Here is a 24,785-nt window from a genome sequence, read left to right as displayed (position 1 = left end):
TTCCCCTCTTGGCAATTCCGAACACCAAACCAAACAAACATATAATCTAAAATTAGGAGGGGAAATGAGAAAAGGAAATTTGGAGACCAACCTGAAAAGGAATAGCTTACCTCTAGTGACAATTCAAAGCAGCCCTGGTGGTGTAAATGGCTAAGTGCTCGGCTGTTACCTGAAAAATCGGTGGTTCAAACCTACCCCTCAGCTCCATGGGAGAAAGACCTGGCAATCTGCTTAGTAACCATTACAGCCAAGAAAACCCTATGGGACAGTTCTACTCTGTCACATGGGGTCACTATGAGTCAAAAACGACAACACCCAACGACGACGACAATACCCAGAAACTGCAATTCGGCGTGGTCATAGGAAAATGAATAATTAACCTATGTGATAAAATACTCATCTATTGATCTGTCCAGCTGGATAGCACAGATCAGCAATAACATTTTTGGTAGGTAATTAGATTATTAATTTATTATTAATTATTTATACTAATTAATGTTAGAGCCAATAAGCTGATGCACCTCCTTGTAAAGACAAACAGCCAGAGCCACATCTCAGCTCTGAGTTCTGCAGAGTAGCTACTTTTTCTCTGGCAAGGGTTTGCTCAAAAGAATGAAGCTATTTCAAGAAACAAGGAGGGAAAACAGAGTAAATGTATGTGGCTTAAAGAAACAGATGCCGGGGACATTTAGGCTAAATATCTAATAGAGGCAATATTACTTTGGAGCATGAAAGGACAACAGGAAAACTCATCAGTATTTTTTGGTATTGATTTTGAGTTCCGTTGTTGAAAATGAGTGACAATTGGTGTAGTGACTAAGGCATTTATCTGAAACACTTGGGTCGATATCCGGGCCAGCTCAGAACTATGCGTTCTGCTGCTTTGTCCTTTAGCCTGGCCCTCAGAGCAGCTGTGACAGCTCTCTCCCTTCGTTCTTCCTTTAACTCTCCTCCTCCCAGGACGGAGAGGGGGCAACGCCTCGGGACTTCAACAGGCACAACTAAGCCTTAATGTCAAAAAAAAGTAAATAAATGCCCTGCAATCAGTTAGGTCTCAGCCAAAGGTAAGTACCTTCAAAATTAGGACACACCTACCAGTGTTGGCACCACTTACATGGTTTCGAGTCGGCTTACTTTCCAGAGAGGATACGGCTTCGCGGGTAAGTTAAAACCATCAGTTGCTGTCAAGTCGATTCCAACTGACAGCGACCCCATGTGTGTCGGAGTAGAACGTGCTCCATAGGGTTTTCAATGGCTGATTTTTCAGAAGTAGATTGCCAGGCCTTTCTTCCAAGGTGCCTCTGTGTGGACTTGAACCTCCAGACTTTTGGTTAGCAGCCAAGCACATCCGTGTGTGCCTCACCCAGAAACCCCCTGGGTAAGTTAACTGAAGTGAAACCAGTAGACTAACTTAAAGTCTTAAACAACATGCCAGGGAAGTTGCAACTTCTAGCTTAGCCGGCCTCAAATGCCACTTCTGGACATCAATATTTGCTCTAGAGCTCAAAAATATGTCTAATTCATGCCTCCTTTACTTTTCAGTGTCCTCAGGATAAAAACTGGGCAAACGAGATAGCAGGTGTTGCCCATAGTACCTCTTAGGCTCACACACCCTAGAGGATATTAAAGACCCAAATCTCTATCCCTTCAATATACTTAGAGAGCCATGTCTTCCCAGCCTCGGGCCCTTGGAAAATCATTAAGGGCTCATTAATAACACATCAGTTACGGCTGCTGAGCTTGCAGAAAATGGATTTCAGCCGAGTACATGTTACGTTTCAGTGGTCTGTTTAGGTTTGAGGTCAGCATTTAATACACTTTCCATCTCAAGGGACTCAGGGGCTGAGTTTTTTGGAAACCTACCTCTCTCGCAGGACCTGCCAAGATAGCCTGTTCCGGAACAATCACAGACATATCTGTTCCACCCATCCCTGCACAGGCCATTATTTTTGCAGGGGTTGCTAAGGCACGGTTTTGCTGTCTCCCTGGAGCAGGAGGGCTTCACTCCAGCAGTGCTTTGGATTTCAGCCATTTGCCGGATATCTTTGCTCTGGCCGTCAATGAACAAGTCCCGGATGCAGCCCACGTAACCGTAGTTGAGCAGAGCCGTCCACACCTCAGTGGGGAAGACGAGGCCGGCTTTATTTTCTGGCAACCCCCCCAGGTACAGCTCATCATCCAGGTCCAGGATCTCACTCTCGCCCGGCGCGGTATAGGGTGTGCGCAGCGTGTTGACAGAAATGGTACCTGTTGCAACGACAAGAGAACGCACAGGTCTGTACAAGGTGCAACGTGCTCTCAATAGCCTACCGGCCCTTCTCTCTTTAAAGGTCAACTCCTTACAGGCTGACAGGTCTTATGTTTCTGTGCTTCCTCATGTCTCACACTTCCCAGTGGAATTAACAGAAATCTGTGGAATTACGTAATTTAGAAAGAAGGGAGAAAAGTAACTCATACAGTTTTATTTGATCACAAGAATGAAAACCAAAGTGTTCGTCAGCCAACACATACTGTTTGTCGGCCTCTGACTAAAGACTCAAGAAAGAAAAAAAAAAAGAGAGAGAAAGAAATAGAGAGGGAGGGAGGGAAGAAAAAAGAAGAAAGGAAAGAAGAAATTGGCATTCTGTATCACTCTCTGGAATAAAGTCAGGCTACCTTTGGTTAGTGCTCATTCTTCAAAGTTCGTATGCATCTGCGAGGCAAGGAATGGTTGGCAACCTTATCTTTAATTGACTTGGTTGCTTTGGAACAGAACTGTTTGGCAGATTAAAAAAAAAAAAGGCAGATTACCTATATCAAAACCTGCCTTCATCACACTTATCTGCATGGGTTTACTGATTAACTTCAACAGCCTCAGTTTCCCCATGCATAAAATGGGCATAATAGCATGACCCACCTTGTATGACTGCTCTGAGGTGAGGTAGAATAATATAAGTAAACCATCTCGTTCACAATAAGCACTGGATCAATGTTGGGTGTTACAATTCAGTGAAAGAACCGAATCAGTTGTTGACTTTTTTAAACCAAACTAGTTACTTATTGGAATTGACAAGCTTTTTCTTCCCTCCTCACTCCAAAAATAAGAGGAAAATATATTGGTTTATAAACATACAGGAACTCTGATCCTAAGCACAGGAAGAACAGGTAGACGTACATACAGAGTCAGTCAGTCGAGGGTCACAGAAAAAGGTTTGTGGAATCCATAAAAAAGAAAAAAATGAAAAACAAGGCAGGTTTCTGATCAACACTTCCATCTTATAAAGTCCTATTTCTAAAAATTCCACCAATATTCTATCTCCAGAAAGATCTTTGTAAAATTGCAAATATGATAGGTGAGAAGGAAACACACTGACCCATTGCCATACTATCCCAGGTTTACTTTTCAGCTCTAGACCACAAAGCAGAATTGGAAGAGTCTAAGGGAAAGACTATGAGAAAAAGCCTGGTGCCAGGGTGCTGGCATACAGAGCCTCAGGGATTTGGGGAGCAGCCACACAACAGGGACCTGAAGCCAGAGGGCAGGGAAGAGAGGTGAGGGCCGAAAGGGGAAGTGGAGTGTGGGTGGAGGTGGGCAGGAAGAAGCATTTTAGTTGCTTCATAGAACACCTAAGCCTGCCTCAGGTGAACACATGGCCTGGGAGGCATGTGGAAACACTACAGAGCGGCAGGAAAGCCACCAGCCCCTGCATTGTGCCAGGAGCATTTCACCTCCCAGCAGCAGGGACGCCCCTGGATGAGGCAGCGTGGTGGGATCTGTCTTTGTGAGGATGAAGAGCACTGGGAGCCACTGACAGAGGCCACCTGGTGGTCAAGTCAGTGTGAGGTCATTGGCTCTCCAGAGGTTCACGGGAAGAAATGGAGAAGACTCCTAGAAGAGAAAGACTCAAAGACACGACCATTCTGGCCTCCAAAGAGGGAGGATAGTAGGGATTTCTGAGGGAGACAGCAAAAGCAAAAAGGACAAAGTCTGCATTTCTACTGTTCACATTTGTACATGTGGCTAGGAGAAAACTCTCGTCTAGGAACGCATAAAAAAAAAAAAATAGGTACCTAAAATTCTACTTTAAAAATATCTTTTAAAAAATGTCAGTTGAGGGGAAATGAGATGAGCAATATTGAGAGACAACAGTGACCCTTTTCTATTTAAATACAATGATAATTATACGCAATCTTTAAAGCACTGTGTTGTGTAACACTGACCAAAATGTCCTCAGGACTGAATTAACGGGCGATTTCTCTCCTCTGCAGCAGCTAATGTAAGCTAGATGATGATGAGAAAGAGTGAGGTATTCAGGGCAAAAGCAAAGACAGAGATTTAAAAAATAAAACACAGGCTGTAGACGGAAAGCCACGGGCTGTGTGCAGTTAAAACGGTGATTTATGTTTGTGAGAATAGGGAGAGCGTTGCCCACCCTTCTGCCAATTACTCCAGGAAGGTGCCTGGAAGTAGGAGAGTTTTTGAGGATTTGAGGAAATGAAAAATGTAATATTGAAAGAGAATGGTTAGGAGACACAGAGCTTACGAAGTGAACAATGAGAAAGTATTACAGAAGTCAGGATATATTTTTTAAAATTATACAATTTTTTTTCCCATAGTTTTTATTCATGGAACAAAGGGACAGTGCAGCTTGAAGGGGAAAGGGACTTGGGAACAGCCTCACTGTCCCTGTTCATGACGTAGTTCTCACAGTAAAAGGATGCAGGGCACCATCCTGAGCTGAGGGAATTCAGTGACTTCCACGGCACCTGCGTCTCTTCAGCCCCTTCTCCCCCATGTAGAGTCCATAGCTCACTAGGCTGTGTCTATACCCGCAGGGGCCAAGCTGGCACCAGGTGTTCCAGACATTTATTTATGAACAGTCTGTCTGACCATGAGAATGCAGACTGAGGTCTCCAGATCTTTGTTTATGGTGTGTTAGTGCCTGCTTTGAACAAAATTATTTTGAGAGAGATCAGATATGTTTTCTGAACGTGCTTGTTGACATGATCAGGGTAAGATACTTACTATGACTTTATCACTGGACTAGGCTCTTGGGATTACAACTCATATAGTAGGAACACATTTTTCATATAACCCAGGGTACGAACAAACACACACACATGCACGCATCGAAAGAAAAGTTTTGCAGAAAAAAGCTTCACTACCTTTGCAGCACTCTGACATTTTCTCTCTTATTGTTTTATTAATATAAATGCTGGTCATGACCCTTCCAACTGATTTCTAGACCAACTAATAAGTTATAAAGCCACAGTTCAAAAATCACCAATTGAGAGGTTATCATAAGAGATAAAATGCTGCTCCCATACTTTGCTATTTTTCTTTTTGAGAGGCAATTTTAGAGTTATTATGGAAAGGAGAAGTAAAGAAATATGAAAGAAAAAGAAATACGATCAATTCAAATATAATCTAAGATGAACAAGAATTTTAATGTAGCCCAGAACTCAAGTCAAAGAGTCACTTTAGGCAAATGAACCTATATTATTTTGCAAACACGCATAATAGAACAAAATAACCACAACTTAAAATCAAATACTATTTTCTCTACATGCTTTGGCAAACCATTTCCAAAAGTCTTTGAAAAAGCTGGCAAATAAAGGGAGAAGGTAGAACTTAATATAAGTGAAAAGGAAAACGAAATTTATATTTTGAAGATTCACAGAATAAAAACTTTATTTAAAAACAAATGAAATATTATTAGTTAGCCAGACCCATAGAGATATTTGCATTTTAGCCTGTAGATGTGAAAAAGAAAAAAATCAAGCTCTTTGCCATCGAGTCAATTCTGACTCATGGCTACACCATGTGTAACACGGTAGAACTGCTCCATAGAGTTTTCTTGGCTGTAATCTTTGGGGAAGCAGATTGCCAGGCCTTTTTTCCCTTGCTACACTAAGTTCAAGCCATCAATCTTTAGGTTATTAGTTAATAACAAAGCGCTTGTACTATCCAGGGACCTTCATCTGTGCAAATGTCCTGAAATATATACATGTTTCATAACGTATTTGAATCCCAAATCTCCTTAGTGCTTTTACTATGGATATGAATCAAAGAATATTTTCACCTAAGTAAAGAGTCTTCACAGAATCTGAATTAGTTTAAACTAATTTAACACATATACATGATCATGGAGCCCTAGTGGCACGGTGGTTAAGAGCTCGGCTGCTAACCAAAAAGTTGGTGGTTCAAATCCACCAGCTGCTCCTTGGAAACCCTATGGGGCAGTTCTACTCTGTCCTATAGAGTCGCTATGAGTCAGAATCGACTTGATGGCAATAGGTTATTTTTGTTTTGGATATAAGCATAGTGAAATCTAAACATGAAGGCTCCCAAGTGCTCAATATGATGGAGTTATAAAGGGATGGTTACAAAGGACACATTAAATGACTATTTAAACTTTGTTCACTGATATTCAATGACAATGGAATAGTTTCCACAGATGTGTATATCAATAAAAAATAAGAATTTCCTAACGGCCTAGGTACGACCACATGTAAATAAACTTTTGAAAAGAAAACAAAAATCTGGGTATATTACTCGGTCATCCCTCTGTTTCCAGGAACCATAAATACTGATATGTTCCCTTTGGAACAGCTTGAGAGAAGTCGTACATTTTACCCCTCCTTCCACTATACCTGAATTTGAAAGTTCTGATGGGAAAACAAAGATTTTCTTAGCATTTGAGCTATTAAAATCTGTGCATGCAAGTCCTATTTGGGGACTTATTTAGATTAGTGCTTCTTAGCTTAAATATTCAAGAACCCTATGCACTGTCCCCCATGTGTCTGTCAGCTTGTCATACTGTGAGGGATTGCATGTTGCTGTGATGCTGGAAGCTATGCCACCGGTGTTCAGATACGAGCAGGGTCACCCATGGAGGACAGGTTTCAGCTGAGCTTCCATACTAAGATAGACTAGGAAGAAGGATCCGGCAGTCTACTTCTGAAAAACATTAGCCAATGAAAACCTTATGAATAGCAGTGGAACATTGTCTGATATAGTGCTGGAAGATGAGCTCCCCAGGCCGGAAGGGACTCAAAGATGACTGGGGAAAAGCTGCCTCCTCAAAGTAGAATCAACCTTAATGACATGGATGGAGTAAAGCTTTCAAGACCTTCATTTGCTGATGTGGCATGACTCAAAATGAGAAGAAACATCCATTAATAATTGGAACCTGGAATGTACGGAGTATGAATCTAGGACAATTGTAAATCATCAAAAATGAAGTGGAACACATAAACATCGATATCCTAGGCATAGTGAGCTGAAATGGACTGGTATTGGCCATTTTTAATCAATCATATAGTCTATTATGCTGGGAATGACAACTCAAAGACGAATGGTGTTGCATTCATCGTCAAAAAGAACGTTTCAAGATCTATCCTGAAGTACAACGCTGTCAGTGATAGGATGATATCCATACGCCTACAAGGAGGACCAGTTAATACGACTATTATTCAAATTTACGCACCAACTGCTAGGGCCAAAGATGAAGAAATAGAAGATTTTTATCAGCTGCTGCAGTCTGAAATTGATCAAACATGCAATCAAGAAGCATCGATAATTACTGGTGATTAGAATGCTAAAGTTGGAAACAAAGAAGGACCGGTAGTTGGAAAATATGGCCTTGGTGATAAAAGCAATGCCGAAGATTGAATGATAGAATTTTTCAAGACCAACGACTTCTTCATTACAAATACCTTCTTTCACCAACATAAGCGGCGACTATACACATGGACCTCGCCAGATGGAACACACAGAAATCAAATTGACTACATATGTGGAAAGAGACAATGGAAAAGCTCAATATCTTCAGTCAGAATAAGGCCAGGGGCCGACTGTGGAACTGACCATCAATTGCTCATATGCAAGTTCAAGCTGAAACTGAAGAAAATCAGAGCAAGTCCATGAGAGCCAAAATATGACCTTGAGTACATCCTACCTGAATTTAGAGACCATCTGAAGGATAGATTTGATGCATTGAACACTAGTGACTGAAGACCAGAGGAGTTGTGGAATGACATCAAGGACATCATACATGAGGAAAGCAAGAGGTCACTGAAAAGACAGGAAAGAAAGAAAAGACCAAGATGGCTGTCAGAGGAGACTCAAACTTGCTCTAGAACGTTGAGCAGCTAAAGTAAAAGGAAGAATTGATGAAGTAAAAGAACTGAACAGAAGATTTCAAAGGGCCTCTTGAGAAGACAAAGTATTATAATGACATCAGCAAAGAGCTGAAGATGGAAAACCAAAAGGGAAGAACACACTCGCTGTTTCTCAAGCTGAAAGAACTGAAGAAAAAATTTGAGGCTCGAGTTACAATAGTGAAGGATTCTATGGGGAAAATGTTAAATGATGCAGGAAGCATCAAAAGAAGATGGAAGGAGTACACAGAGTCATTATACCAAAAACAATTAGTAGATGTTCAACCATTTCAAGAGGTGGCATATGATCAGGAACCGATGGTTCTGAAGGAAGAAGTCCAAGCTGCTCTGAAAGCATTGGCGAAAAGCAAGGCTTCAGGAATTGATGGAATATCAATTGAGATGTTTCAACAAAAAGATGCAGCACTGGAGGTGCTCACTCATCTATGCCAAGAAATGTGGAAGACAGCTTCCTGGCCAACTGACTGGAAGAGATCCATATTTATGCCTATTCCCAAGAAAGGTGATCCAACCAAATGTGGAAATTATAGGACAATATCATTAATATCACACACAAGCAAAATTTTGCTGAAGATCATTCAGAAACAGCTGCAGGAGTATATCGACAGGGAACAGCCAGAAATTCAGGTCGGTTTCAGAAGAGGATGTGGAACCAGGGATATCATGACTGATGTCAGATGGATCCCAGCTGAAAGCAGAGAATACCAGAAGGTGGTTTACCTGTGTTTTATTGACTATGCAAAGGCATTCGACTGTGTGGATCATAACAAACTATGGATACCACTGTGAAGAATGGGAATTCCAGAACACTTAATTGTGCTCATGAGGAACCTTTACACAGATCAGGAGGCAGTTGTTCGGACAGAACAAGGGGATACTGATTGGTTTAAAGTCAGGAAAGGTATGCGTCAGGGTTGTATTCTTTCACCATACCTATTCAATCTGTATGATGAGCAGATAATACGAGAAGCTGGACTGTATGAAGAAAAACGGGGCAACAGGATTGGAGGAAGACTCATTCACAACCTGCCTTATGCAGATGACACAACCTTGCTTGCTGAAATTGAAGAGGACTTGAAGCACTTACTAATGAAGATCAAAGACCACAGCCTTCGGTATGGATTGCACCTCAACACAAAGAAAACAAAAATCCTCACAACTGGGCCAATGAGCAACATCATGATAAACAGAGAAAAGATTGAAGTTGTCAAGGATTTCATTTGACTTGGATCCACAATCAACAGCCACGGAGGCAGCAGTGAAGAAATCAAAAGACGCGTTGCATTGGGCAAACCTGCTGGAAAGGACCTCTTTAAAGTGTTGAAGAGCAAAGATGTCACCTTGAAAACTAAAGTGTGCCTGACCCAAGCCATGGTATTTTCAACCACATCATATCCATTTGAAAGCTGGACAATCAATAAGGAAGACCGAAGAAGAGTTGATGCCTTTGAATTGTGGTGTTGGCGAGGAATATTGAATATACTATGTACTGCCAAAAGAATGAACAAATCTGTCTTAGAAGCAGTACAGCCAGAATGCTCCTTAGAAGCAAGGATGGCGAGACTGTGTCTTACATACTTTGGACATGTTGTCAGGAGGGATCAGTCCCTGGAGAAGGACATCATGCTTGGCAGAGTACAGGGTCAGTGGAAAAGAGGAAGACCCTCAACGAGATGGCTTAACACAGTGTCTGCAACAATGAGCTCAAGCATAGCAACGATTGTAAGGATGGCTTAGGGCCGGGCAGTGTTTTGTTCTGTTGTGCATAGGTTCGCTATGAGTTGGAACCGACTCTGTGGCACCTAACAACAACTATACATTGTATGATATTTTACTTTTCAAAGAAATGAAATTGTGGCTTAAAAAAAAGTAAATATATTTGTGTGCATGTGTCTTTTATAACTTTAATGTAAAAATCATATTACAGTATATTAATAATTTAAGCTGGTTCCTTAATGGCATATACCTGTTGCCATCAAGTTGATTCTGACTCATAGCTACCTTATAGTACAGAGTAGAACTGCCCCATAGGGTTTCCAAGGAGTGCCTGGAAGATTCAAACTGCCAACCTTTTGGTTAGCAGCCGTAGCTCTTAACCACTGCACCGCCATGGTTTCCTTTGTGGCATATGCAAAAGGTAAAACAAAGGTGATTAGTAGATAACCCAGAAAAACCCAATGCCATTGAGTGGATTCGGACTTATAGCGACCCTATAGGACAGAGTAGAACTGCCCCGGATTAGTAGATAAGGGAACGCTTATTTAACAATGTTCATTAGCATAAATAACAAATTAACTTTTCATTTAAAATTTTATGTAAAGGGGCTGGAGGAACTGTTGAAATCAGCTCTTAGATATTAAAGCAGAAACCACTTTTACGATTTGATCTGATATCGTTAACCTCTTAGTTCCTGCAATTTGTTCTTCCAATTTTGGGGGGCTATCCCACTTTCGTAAGATCAGTTGACAGGGCAAGAAGAAATGTGGGGTGAAGGTGAGATTTAAAAGAAGTTAATTCCATTGCAAGTTTTAAATTCCTGCAATAAATCTGGGAAAGAGGGAGTAGAAGAGTGTGATGTGATGGGAAATGCTTTTGCTGGAGAGAAAGATGGATTTTCTTGTCGTAGCTCTGTAACTAACTCACAGGCAAGCTGAGGCAAACAATAGATTCATTAGGACTCAATGTGTCTCCTGTCCAAATACAGAAATTCACTAAATCACTCCTTGCTGTAGAGTCAATTCCAACTCACAGCCAACCCTACAGGAATGACGGAGTACAACTGCCCCTAGGGTTTCCAAGGAGCGGCTGGTGGATTCAAACTGCTGACTTTTTGGTTAGCAGCCAAGCTCTTAACCACTGTGTCATGGTCACTAAAGTTGCTTTAAATTTTTGAAATTACTGCCTAAAATGATTTTTTAAGTTAGAGGTCAATTTTACTTATCTATAATTTTCAACCTCTCACTGCAAAAGAGAATCTGATTTCACAAAGTTACAAATTTGTCAAATTCCTAGCCTATTAACAAATTCAAATTCAAACTCAGTAAAAAGGTATAACAGAAATTATAAAAGCAGAATACATATTGATTATATAGTATGACAATATGCAAAACATGTAATTCTCATAAAATAATAAAAATAAATGAATCAAAATATTAACAATAGAGTTAGTGGTGGTGGAATTATGAATGGTTAGCTTCTTTTTTATCTTTTTATTTTTTAATTTTCTTTTTTTAAACGATGCCACATAATAGGCTTATAATAGGAAATGAAATAAATTTTATTTGAAAACAAAATACAAATGCAATCTTAATTCTATGTCTTCTGCATATTACTATCTTTTTTCTCCTTACTTAGGTTCACCTGTAAGCTGAGAATATCAGGAATTAAACCAATATATGAAGAAAGAAATCCTACAGCAAAATTTAAAAGATTAATAATATCTAGTATCGGTAAGAATGAGAGGAAAAGACTGCCTCACATATTGTAGATAAGAATGAAAATTTAAACAGTCAATTAGGAAAATAACTTCCCATCATCTTTCAATATTAAAATTGTACAGTTCTCAAAATCTATCCTAGAGAAATTCGTGAGCAATATACACAAAGAAGCCATGTATGTTGAATGTTCACCAGTAGAGGGGTTAAGTAAATGTTATATATTCAACTAAGGGTTACAATGATGTTACTCCAAAGAAGAGCATAAAAAAATCTCTCGGTAATTTTTTTTGTCATCCAATAATTGGTGAAGCATGATGTTGTTTATGATAAAAAGTGATCTACACTTTTTTTATATGTGTACATATGTTTATAGATATATTACTACACATAAAAATTGATGGAATTTTTTAAACATCAAATATTTTAATGGCTACCTATGGAGGAATGAGTGGAATTGCTGAAGAAAGGAAGGATATGGTAAAGGGAAACCCTTCGATTACATATCTTTTGTATTGCTTGACAATTTCCATCAATAGCGTGCGTGTGTTATATGTTACATGCACCATGTATCACATATATACAGACACAGGTACACATTCATACCAACATGTATACACATATGGATTTAGAAAAATATAATCATATCCACTGCTGGGAAGTTGTAATTATCAATCAAATAAAATATTTTGCAGCAATTAAAATATATTTGCAGAAGTTCCATAGATTTCTACTCACACTGCACCAGGAGGGTCACTTGGTGTGGTGTGGTCAGGGAAGTACCTACTTCCACAAGGTGCAACTGATGCCATAGTCCAGGGTCTGCCCCATAGCTGGACATGCCCGGAAAAGAGATTTGGTAGATTTACAGAACAATGCCCCATTTCTCAAGGCTTGATTAACATTTGCCAAGTCCACAAGACCAATGTATAAAATAAGAACGCCAAGTTATTAATTCCCAGTGAGAGATGAGCTACCACAGGACATGGAATACTTCCCATCTAACTCTGCCAACAGGGAATGCCAACTTCTGATCTAAATGTTTATTTGCTGATTTAAAATGGAAACATAAATCTTACAGGAACCAGAATACTCCTATCTACATAAATGGTCCATTATCTCCATTTACTATAATTAGACTTAAACTGGGAGCTAAATATTAATCGGAAGGTTGTTTGGGGAACATGGATTCAAAACAAGGAGAGGATGTGAGACAAGGAAACGGGTAGTAACACTGGCCTAGGATGGCCTGACTCCCTCCTCTCAGTCAAGATGATTTCCTCCTGTTGCTCCAGTGGGAGGAAGGAGTCAAGTCTTCTGGGCAGTGCTGAGATGAGCCCTGCCAAAATTCACCTCTGTGATTTTCTTTTTGTTGTTGTTGTTGTTGTTGGGTGCTGTTGAGTCAACTCCAACTCAGTGACACCATGTGACAGAGTAGAATTGCCCCAAAGGCTAGAATCTTTATCGGAGCAGATCACCAGTTGTTTCTCCCACAAAGCCACTGGGTGGGTTTGAACCATCAACCTTTCAGTTAGCAGCTGAGTGCCTAAATGTTGCACCAGCAGAGCTTCTTTTTTTTTTTCTTTAGAAATGCTAAAACATTTGAATCCTGCAAGCCTGGGAGCCTAGTTTAGTTTTCCTGAACACCTCTGCTCCGATTCTCAGGGGCTGATTTAAAAACTCTCAGAGGATAAATTTTATCTCTTAAATAATCTTGAGCAAAAAAAAAAAAAAGTTTATGGCATCATATTAAACAAATAGCTTGAAGAATTATATTTATGCTGTCACTTTGACTATATAAAAGTAAATATACATGCTGACAGCTGGCAGAAAATGTGCAAAAATACAAATGTTTTCATGTGAGGGAAGCAGTGAATGACTTTTTTTCTTTTTAAACATGTTCAGAATAAATAAGCATTAATTTAATATAACTTAAGAAACCCAAAAAACCAAATCCATTGCCATCGAGTCGATTCCAATTCATGGCAACCCTCAAGGACACAGTAGAACTGCCCCATATAGTTTTCAAGGAGCACCTGGTGGATTTGCTGCCGACCTTTTGGTTAGTAGCCATAGCACTTAACCACTACGCCACCAGGATTCCCTAATATAACTCAATATAATTTAATATAACTCATTCAAAATTGACCCCATCTATTGGTCTCAACCCACCTGGAGCAAAGGAGAATGAAGAACACCAAGGTCACATGACAACTAAGAGCCCAAGAGACAGAAAGGGCCACATGAACCACAGACCTACATCATCCTGAGACCAAGAACTAGTTGGTGCCCGGCCACAATCGATGACTGCCCTGACAGGGAGCACAACAGAGAACCCCTGAGGGAGCAGGAGATCAGTGGGATGCAGACCCCAAATTCTCATAAAAAGACCATACTTAATGCTCTGACTGAGACTAGAGGAATCCCGGCGGCCATGGTCCCCAGACCTTCTGTTGGCACAGGACGGGAACCATCCCCGAAGACAATTCATCAGACATGAAAGGGACTGGACAGTGGGTGGGAGAGAGATGCTGATGAAGAGTGAGCTAATAATATCAGGTGGACACTTGAGACTGTGTTGGCATCTCCTGTCTGGAGGGGGGATGGGAGGATACAGAGAGTGGGAAGCTGGCAAAATTGTCAAGAAAGGAGAGACTGAAAGGGCTGACTCATTAGGGGGAGAGCAAGTGGGAGTACGGAGTAAGATGTATGTAAACTTATATGTGACAGACTGACTTGAATTGTAAATGTTCACTTGAAGCTCAATAAAAGTTAATAAAATAAACAAATAAATAAATAAATAAATTGACCCCATCTGGTCATAGTGATAGTCAAATAATTAGTCAATTATTGGTAAGGTCTTTCAGTCTCTGCATTCATGAGTGCAGGCTTACAGAGATGAATACAAAATACAATATAAATTTACTTAAAATCATTTCAATACAAGCAAGAGATTACTAGGCAGAGGAATGGGAAGAGGGTTTGTACTCAGAAGGTTAAGTTCAAATCATGACCTAAAGAGGGAAATGATCTAATGGGTTGTTCAAGTAGAAACATCTAAAAGTGGTGATTCAGGAATGGTATACACAGAAATGAGCGTTGGTAATGGATAGCTAGAAAGTGCTTTTCACATCAAACAGTGATTACTGTAAACCTCTAATTATGTGCTTTGGGGAGAGAAAGTCTTGTGCCTTTTCCACTGTAATTTCTAGTTCTTTAACTGAAACTCTATGACTTCAATTCAAATCTCAATGGCTTCTTAGCTGTTAAATGTAGGCTTACCCATGAATAACCGCTGATACAATCGGCTGTACCCTGCTGTACACGAGCCACATTTGACAAGAATAATGAGTTTTCCCTTTGATTTCAATGTGTAATGATGGCTTGCAAAAAAAATTGACTGGCAGTTTGCTGTAAAAATCCTTGAGAGGATACCCTTGGCTGAGCCAAAGAGCTTAACACAAATTTAAACACTCTTCGAGCCCAGAGAAAACAGTCATTAACCTCATCCTAATTGTAGCACAATTCTCACTTCAGCTAGATACCTGGGCAGCTATTTTGTGTCGGGGCTGGGGCTAGAGGATAGCTTGAAAGAAGAATCTTGGAAAGGGAGGAGGAGTGGGTGAGGGAACATTCAGCTGTAAGTCCTGCAAAGTTTGCAGAGTAATGAGTCTCTTCAATCACATGTATTCACTCACAAACTTAGTGATTCTAGTCTGTCAGTAGCCAAGCTGTCTATGAAGGACAGCAACGTTTTGCACAGCTTAAGTCATCTGGTTTGATCCACTAAATCATGTCTGCACTTCACACGATTCCTCTCCTGTCAGCTTAGTGCAGGCTCTGACAGGCCATCCATGGCCCCACCCACTTGGCCTCCCATGTCCCTGTGTGCTAGATGAAGCAGGCAATCAAAGAGCCACATCATGTGTAGAGCAAAACAGTATTAAGTCAACGTGTAGAAATTAGAGTGCCTCTTTCTTTCTCACGTCCCAAAATGGAGCAGGGGACATGGCTTAGAAATAACCCAATAAAATTAATTTTACAAAAAAAAAAAAAAAATGAAGCTCTAGGAAAGTATGCAAAGAAAAGCAATATTTTTCATCATAGAAGGAGATCATATACCTACCTTTTGATGAACAAAGAACTAAAGGGCAAATCAACAAAAAAAGATGGATAGCCTGAGCACCTATCCTCCTTGACACTACAAATACCTGTTGTGTCTGCATATCCCAGCCCTCAGAAAGAAGAGAACACCTTTGTTCTTGATTAATTTTCCTTCTAGCTATGTGTTTGCTGAATGATAGAAGGATCTCATGAACAAGCAAGGATAAAATTCTTGTTTTCATAAAAGCTTGTCATTTTTGTACCCAGGCTTACCACACTGCTCTAATAATTGTTCAACTTTTTGAACATCTGGGCTTGGAGAATGGCAGTGTATTCATAAAAGGAGCGTGTGTCACACTAAATAAACTGCTTTCAGAAAGTAATGCGATCCCTTTAAGAGTTGCATTTCCAGATAAAAGAGTGTTATTATTATTCAGATATAAAGATGCTACTATTTTTATAATATTAGGGGTGGGTTGGCACTAAGCCATTCATATATTTTTTGCCATTCACTCATTTATTTATTTTTGTATTATACCCAATATTTATCGAGCAACTGCTATGCAAGAGAAATGACCAGGAACTATAGATACAAAAACAAATAAGGTATTCCCTCTCATACATATTTTCTATTATGAACTGTTTGGGGAATACTAAAAATTCATCTGGGTCCATCAAATAAGGTTTTAACACTCTGACCAAGATAACCAACAGTTACTGGCATGAAATTAATGGCTGTGGTCTCCTTATGGGGCCCTGGTGGCATAGGGATTAAGAGTTCGGCTGCTAACCAAAAGGTCAGCAGTTCGAATCCACCAGCTGCTCCTTGGAAACTCTTTGGGGTAGTTCTACTCTGTCCTATAGAGTCGCTATGAGTCAGAATCTACTCGATGGTAATAGGTGTGGAAATGGGTTTGCCTCCTTATATTCTCACTTCCTTTGGTGTGGTCAGCAACAGAAAGAATAACTCTTAAGCTCCGGCACTCACTAATAACAGAGATAATATGACTCATTAAATATTTTTAAATATTCAGCTAAGGAGTATCCCAGGCAAATCAACAGATACGACCTTCATCTTCCATGAGTCAGGAAGCAGCAGCCCACGTTGCCCTCATGTCATAGCAATATCGTTTCCCCACATTCTATTAAAAGTAATTTTCATATAGCCTCTGATTATAATGGATATGAAAAAATCGGTAAAATAAAGTATTTCTTCAAATTCCATGTTTCTTAGCTCTAACTGAGCTATGAATCTTCGTATTTCACTGGCCTAAAATCAGAAGTATCATTTAGGTAAAATAAAAGCTAGCCTAGCCATTCATTCAATTTTTAAAAAGCTGCTCAATACCAAACCAACTCAGTGTGCAAATATAGAACTTAATTAAAATACTATATATAAAATATTAACAGCTGCTGCTATTAAAATTACATTAAACTCCCTTGAGCTAGGCCAACGTAATATGAGCCCTCTTTTTTTCCATTAAGTAAAGGACAGAACTTAAGTCTAGGAAATGAGCTTTGTTTGTTCCAGTTCACAAAATCTGAAATTTTAATCACATGTAAGTACTTAGCCATCAAAACACCACCTAGCATAATAACCGAATCTTTCCATTGTATTACAACAAAAATATCATCTTTTGTTTGTTTGTTTTCTTAAAAGCAAATAATACTCTCCTGTAGCATGTTTCTCTTCTTTCTATGCAGAATTGAGCCCTTTAAATTAGACATTCTCTGCTTTTGGACTTCTCTGATGAGGGTTTAAATAGGGCAGTTGATAAACTATTGGTATTTGGATGAACTAAAGAGTTTAAAGAAGAAAGGTAAGTTTCATTTTCCTTGAGGATTAAGGGTATTTATTTGATCCTATTTTTACATAGGGTTGCTAAGAGTCCAAATCGGCTCAATGGCAATGGGTTTGTTTTTTTTTGGTTTTTATTCTAATAGGCCATCTAAGCACTTTCTACTTATAATAAGAGACCCCATCAAAGAACTCAAATTAATCTTGTTCTCCGTGTGCACGTGTGTGTATGTAACAAACACACATGCCTATATCCACACCCACACACATGTGTGCATGTACATTCACAGACACACACATACATATATACATGCTTACAATTCCACATAAGGACGGGAAAGAAATATCCAGATATAAATCATCACTGAAGGATGGATAGTACCGTTTTGTTCTTCACATCCCTCTCCATTGACTAGAATTTTGACATTGGCCATGCTTTACTTTCGTATTGTTGGAAAAGTCCTCATTTCTAGGTGAATGAAACACAACTGATATGAAGTTTGATAATTTTTGCCCCTCAGAACTCCCAAAAGTCGATTTCAACTCATAGCGACCCTATAGAATAGAGTAGAACTGCCCCATAGGGTTTTCAAGGAGCGGCTGGTGGATTCGACCTGCCGACCTTTTTATCAGCAGGCAAGCTCTTTAACCACTGTGCCACCAAACCTTTATTGCTGTCTTCTCTCAACCTTCTCAGATACTGGAGAAAAAAATATTAAAATAGCACAGACTATACAAAATGGCAACTAATCTTCCTTGGAAACTTCTTTACGAAAACAAGAACACTTAGGGAGGCGAAGTTTCCTGGGAGGGATGAATCAGAAACATAGTCTCCACGGTATCTGAGGCTGAGAGCAGTCTGCTCTGACATCCCTTCTCTCCTCCACCCTCTCCCAAGCTCACTCCCAACTTCATACATTCCATTTCTTTATTTTATGGGGTGAAAAAGATATTTCCAGGAAGGCAAACAGAACCTTCTTGGCTGATGCACAGAAAAACAAGGTGTCACTAATATGAAAACAGGAAACACCCACTGCAGGGAAGCCGGGAGTAAGCTAGTGACAAGGAAGCCAGGACAGGGGGTGTGTGGGAAGGGAGCTTTGCCCAGGACTGCAGCAGTCCTTCTGAAAGGGCACAGTGCACACAGATTATTAGGTATAAAAGGAGCTCTAAATGTCATCTGGTTTTGTGGCTCTCAAATGTAGCCGATCATCAGTGTTACTTGGAGAGCTTCAGAAAAACGGAGAATCCTAGGCCCCATTGGTGTTGATTCCACTTCATTGTGTCTGGGATGAGTCACTCCCAATTGCCCTCTTACAGGTACGTACACACACACAAACTGCCTGTAGTTAACTCAAATACTTCGAATAAAGCTGCATACAGGTCTTATTATGGTGTCTTAATTAGCATATGAAGGCTCAAAATTATAAAATGCCTTGGCCAAGGTATTTACTGGGAAAACCAGAGTGGACAATAGACTATATAAGCAAACAAGAGAATGGGAGGAGGCGGACAGTAGCTAGGTCTGAAGTCAGCTGTCTTCTGTTATAAGAAGATAATTTGATTTGTAAATGAGAGGGACAATCAGAGCATGGAAGTACCGGGTGAAGATAATAAAAGAAATATTTAAAAAAAAAATTGTCATCTAGTCTATTCCAACTCATGGTGATCCCATGTGTGTCAGAGGAGAGCTGTGCTCCATAGGATTTTCAGTGGTTTGTTTTTCAGAGGTAGATTGCTAGCCCTTTCTTCTGAGGCACCTCTGGGTGGATATAAACCTCCAAACTTTTGGTTGCCAGCTGAACACATTAACTGTTTGCACCACCCAGGGACTCCAGAGAAATATTAGGTAGCTATAAACCTGGAGAGAGGCACCATGGTTGGTAAGGTAGAGGGTCAACGAAAAAGGGGAAGGCCCTGGATGAGACAGACTGAAACAGTGGCTGCCACAATGGGCTCAAGCATAGCAACGACTGTGAGGATGCAGCAAGACCTGGCAGTGTTTCGTTCTGCTGTACATAGGGTCCACTATCAGTCAAAACTGACTTGACAGCACCTAAAACAACATAAACCTAAAACAGGTTAACCTCTCTGTCTCACTCTCTATCTTTCTGTTCTCCCTCTCTGCTGTTCCCACTCTGTTATTTCCTCTGTCTGGATGATTCTTTCCCTCCAAAGTTAATCCTAGCCAACCCCTAAGTCCCTCCCAAACTTCAGTGTAAATGCTATTTCTTTAGGGAAATTTTCCCTGTCCTTCTCAATCCCCCAGAAATAACAGGCAGCACAAAGAAGCCAGGGGAATAAATCCCCGCTTCTGGAACAGCATTCGTCTTTCACCAGAAATGGAAGCTATTTGGAAGATGACAGAGCTTTGCCTGTGTCCCTGAAATGCTATTGTATTGATTAAAGTGTTTCAGTGCCATAGATCCACCCTGGATAAAGAGTGTGCTGTATTAAACTAAGGATTTTAGGTGTGGATCATTCTCTGTGTGTGGATTATATATATATACATATATACACACACACACACACATATATATATATTTCTTTTTTTGAACTCTGGTGACACAATAGTTAAGAGCTCAGGCTGCTAACGAAAAGGTGAGCAGTTTGAGTCCACCACCTACTCCTTGGAAACCCAAGGGGCCAGTTCTACGTGGTCCTATACGGTCTCTATGAGTTGGAATTGACCACAACAGATGACACATATATATTTTTGCCACTTAAGGCACCTTGAAACATTCAGTAGTGAAAGAGATAATTGGAAATGAAAGGAAGCTGGAATTTTGTCATGTGATTATCCAATAAATGTTCATTTAAGAAGCTATTCTGGAAACCATTTGAGCATTTGGGGTTTGATGCCCAGCTACGATGATGGCTTATCTCCTTCTGATAGCTTCTGTGGTATGAAACAGAAACGATAGTAGAAAATTTCCTTACCCTAAAGACAGAAATGCAGGAGATATTTATTATGTCTTGGTTTAATAACCTAGACATGGGGGTGGGTATTCCAGGAGTAAAACAGTAGAGAAAAAAATAATAAATTACCTGACCGTCCGTCCCTCTGGAAGTCCACATGATACCATTCTCCATCATTCACCTTCTTCTGCAGGGCTTTTATCTTTATGGTGCCTGACCCCATGTCCAGGAGGAGGTAGAGGTGGCCATCCAGCATCTCGATTGCAAAGAAGTCAACCTTTATCATCTGTGGGTGCTTGGCGTCCTTTTGGTGTCTTGGTTTGCCATGGCTAAACAAGATGAGGCCATTTGGCTCTGTTGTGCGGAAATCAAATGATATGGAGCCTGTTTTCTTTGCATTCCACTTTGGCAAAGAGATGAAAGACTCTGGAGTTTCAAAGGTGATTGGGTCCAAAGTTGCAACGTTCTCACATTTGAATGCGACCACTCCATGGATCTTCATCTTAGGGTCTCCTTGCTTAGCAAGTCGGGATAACTCCAGTCTTACATCATTATTTTTATACACAACCTGTGGGCAGAAGACACCAGTGAGAAACTAGGCTCCATGGTCTAATATCTGGAACTTGATATCAGTTCATGTGACTTGCAAAGAGACCATGAAAAATCACAATGTTTAACTCATTCCTGTGTACAAAGACAGCATTTTCAGCCAAACAAAATTTGACTATCATCTCACTGAACAGTAACTATACCAATTTAATGAAATCTAAATAATTAATTCCAAATTAATCCCCTGTAGGGATAAGTTTAGAAACTGAGACACCCACATATATAATTACTATTTTATACTTTTGATATGTGCCAGTTAAATAAGTCCAGTCGGCACTGGTGTTTCAGTTTACCTTTATCTTGAAGAAGGGTTAGTATAAAGAACATGATATAGCCCTTATTCTTTGAGCAAATATATATTATGGTTTAACAAGTATGTACTGACAACAAAAGAAGAGAAAACGAACTTAAGCCATAACAAAAAGGAATTAGATTAATTCTTAAGAAAACTCTCTTGAAAGGAGAAAGAGCTATTACACTCCGGGAAAGATGACTTAGGATTGGCTTTCTTTGGAAATCTTTAGAAGTGGGGAAAATGGTTTTCACGGCTGATTCTCCAAATTTTATAACCTCTCACCATTACTTTCATGCTACCCACACTTGTATTTTTTTTTTTTCATTTTTATTTGTGATTTATTTTTTAATATTTGGAAATTCTTTCAACATAGCTATTGATCGGGAAGGAGTATTTTCTCACCCAGGTGATGCAGATCCTTCTGTTATTTGATATCAACATATTACCTGTGCCACGGAACCACAGTAATAGACTTGGCTGCTTCTCACGCGAGCAACTGGGTATTAGGTGGGTATATTGTTTCATGACTCTGACATCTGCCTCTGAACACTTAAATTAGGCAGGGTAGAGCAATTCTGGGAGAGGATTTCAATGAGAGATTTATAATCTCAGGAGTGAGCTGGGTGCCTTGAGGATGGAAAAATTCAGGGAATGAAGAAAGAAAAGGTGGGGGGGTGACAGAGATAATTTCCTAGGTCACCTTAGCATTAGCCATACCCCCCTCAAAAGAGAAGAAATCTCCACTAGAACCTATGCTTTATGTGGACAGGGACCATGCTCGCTATAGCCCAACACTAAGATCAGTGCCTGTCACAGAGGAGAAACTCAATAAATCCTTGCTGACAGCTGAATAAATTCTTCCTTCACTTTTTTTTAACCCACTTCCCAGATCAGAGACTATTATTAATACCAATATTTAGAACTACAGTTCAAATACCACAGAATGTGGTGTTGTGGACTAATCTGATAACCTAGATTTAATTTTCGGTCTATCTGTATAGGAAAAGGTGGAAACTTGTGTGCACGTCCAGTTCATAAATTGCCAGCTGGCCTGTGTATTGGAAAACTTCATCTTCAAACTCATCTTCTGGGGTGTAAATTACCACGACAGTGAAAAATGTCTGAGTTAAAACTCTTCAGAGGTGGAATCGTTTTCCTACAAGCACTGTCTTGAAGAGAAGCGCAATATTTTTCTTCTTCCCTCATTTTGTGTTCTTTGAAAGGCTACTCTCAAAGACAGAAAAGCAATTTTGGATAGGCAGGTTGATAGCTCTCAGATTTACACTACTACTTCATCTGACCCAGATTTCATAATTATTCGACTTTTCTAAAGTTAAAAAACATAGGCTTTAAAATAACCTGAATATACTCCATAGTATATTCAGAGTATATCCAGAGTATATTCAGAGTAGCTAGTAAGAACTCTGGAGACCTGGTGGTGCAGTGGTTAAAAGCTTGGCTGCTAACTAAAAGGTCAGCAGTTCAAATCCACAAGCAACTCCTTGGAAGCCCTGTGGGACAGTTCTACTCTATTCCATAGGGTCGCTATGAGTTGGAATTGACTTCACACCACCAGGTTAAGTAAGTACTCTAAATCTAAAAATTGAAGGGCAATCTATTTTTGCTCCTTCCTGAGATATTGTGGCACTCAATAATGGAATTACTTTATAATTATTCATATATCTTTCTTCTTGTTTGTATCTAAACTTGTAATTATTTAATATTTTCAACTTTCAATAAATCTTTATGTGTACTGTATCATCTTAACAATTGGTGATAATATGATTTAACTCTCATTTGGACCTGTTTCTAGAATTAAGGTTTCTTTTGGGATATTGTTCGGTTTTGAAGAGCAATTTGAAACATTGAATTTCACTTCCTTGCTTCACGGGCCTTTATCATAAATGCAAAAGTGATAGAAAACTTGAAAGAGACTTAAACTTTTTTTTTTATATATATATAATTTCAACACATTGCTATGATGGTCTTTTCCCTTTTAATGACCATTTGTTGTTGTTGTTAGGTGCTGTCAAGTTGGTTCTGACTCAAAGTAACCCTACGTACAACAGAACGAAACACTGCCCAGTCCTGCGCCATTCTCACATCTTCACTATGTTTGAGCCCATCATCGTAGCCACTGTGTCAATCCACCTCACTGAGGATCTTCCACTTTTATGCTGACCCTCAGCTTTACCGAGCATGATGTCCTTCTCCAGGGACTGGACCTTCCTGATAACACGTCCAAAGTATGTAAGACCAAGTCTCCCCATCCTCACTTCCAAGGAGCATTCTGGTTGTATTTCTTCCAAGACAGACTTGTTCGTTCTTCTGGCACTCCATAGTATATTCAGATGCTCTTCCCCAACACCATAATTCAAACACATCAGTTCTTCACTTTTCCTTAATCACTGTCCAGCTTTCACATGCATTTGAGGCAATTGGAAATATCATGGCTTGGGTCAGGCTTGCCTTAGTCCTGAAGTGACATTTTCGCTTTTTAACACTTTAACGAGGTCTTTTGCAGAAGATTTGCCCAGTGCAATACATCATTTGATTTCCTGACTACTGCTTCCATGGGTGGTGATTGTGAATCCAAGTAAAACGAAATCCTTGACAACGTCAATCTTTTCTTCATTTATCATGATGTTTTTTATTTGTCCAGTTGTGAGGATTTTTGTTTTCTTTATGTTGAGGAGTAATCCATACTGAAGGCTGTGGTCTTTGATCTTCATCAGTAAGTACTTTAAGTCCCCTTTGCTTTCAGCAAGGATGTGTCTTCTGTATATCACAGGTTGTTAATGAGTCTCCCCCCAATCCTGATAACAAATTCTTCTTCATAAAGTCCAGCTTCTCAGATTATTTGCTCAGGATACAGATTGGATAAGTATGGTGAAAGGATACAACACTGACACACACCTTTCTTGATTTTTAACCATGCAGTATCCCCTTGCTCTGTTAGAACTACTGCCTCTTGGTCTAAGTACAGTTTCTACATGAGCACAATTAAGTGTTCTGGAATTCCTATTCTTTGCAATGTTACCCATAATTTGTTATGATCCACACAGTCGAATGCCTTTGCATAGTCAATAAAACACAGGTAAACATCTTTCTGGTATTCTCTGGTTTCAGCCAAGATCCATGTAACATCAGCAATGATGTCCCTGGTTCCACGTTTCCTCTGAATCCGGCTGGAGTTTCTGGCAGCTCCCTGTCACTGTGCCGCTGCAGCTGCTATTGAATGATCTTCAGCAGAATCTTCCTTGTGTGTGACATTAATGATATTGTTTGATAATTTCCACATTCGGTTGGATCACCTTTTTTTTGGAATAGGCATAAATACGGACCAGTTCCAGTTGGTTGGCCAGGTAGCTGTCTTCCAAACTGATCATTTATTAGGATTTCTCAAATCCCTGCTACTTAAATTTCCAAGGAGAGCGAGTAATACGTTTCGTACTTTCATTCG

At 39.8% G+C, this 24,785-nt stretch overlaps 1 protein-coding gene across 21 annotated transcripts in view; it reads right to left on the bottom strand.

Moving 5' to 3' along the window:
* Nucleotides 1-24,785, bottom strand: part of NRXN1 (neurexin 1) — a 1,236,536-nt gene that overhangs the window by 662,707 nt on the left and 549,044 nt on the right. For all 21 annotated transcript variants that reach the window (XR_007515513.1, XM_049870248.1, XM_049870249.1 and 18 more), the window contains 2 exons: nt 20,548-20,986; nt 1,864-2,247 (listed from right to left, as the gene is read on the bottom strand). Coding sequence is in view for 20 of the 21 variants with exons in the window: in XM_049870248.1 (XP_049726205.1) it covers nt 1,864-2,247; nt 20,548-20,986 (823 nt within the window). In the remaining variant the exon portion in view is untranslated. The remainder of the gene's footprint in view (nt 1-1,863; nt 2,248-20,547; nt 20,987-24,785) is intronic.

The sequence above is a fragment of the Elephas maximus genome, chromosome 26, assembly GCF_024166365.1.
Source record: "Elephas maximus indicus isolate mEleMax1 chromosome 26, mEleMax1 primary haplotype, whole genome shotgun sequence".
NCBI lineage: Eukaryota > Metazoa > Chordata > Mammalia > Proboscidea > Elephantidae > Elephas > Elephas maximus.
This window is presented reverse-complemented; position numbering and strand designations above follow the sequence as displayed.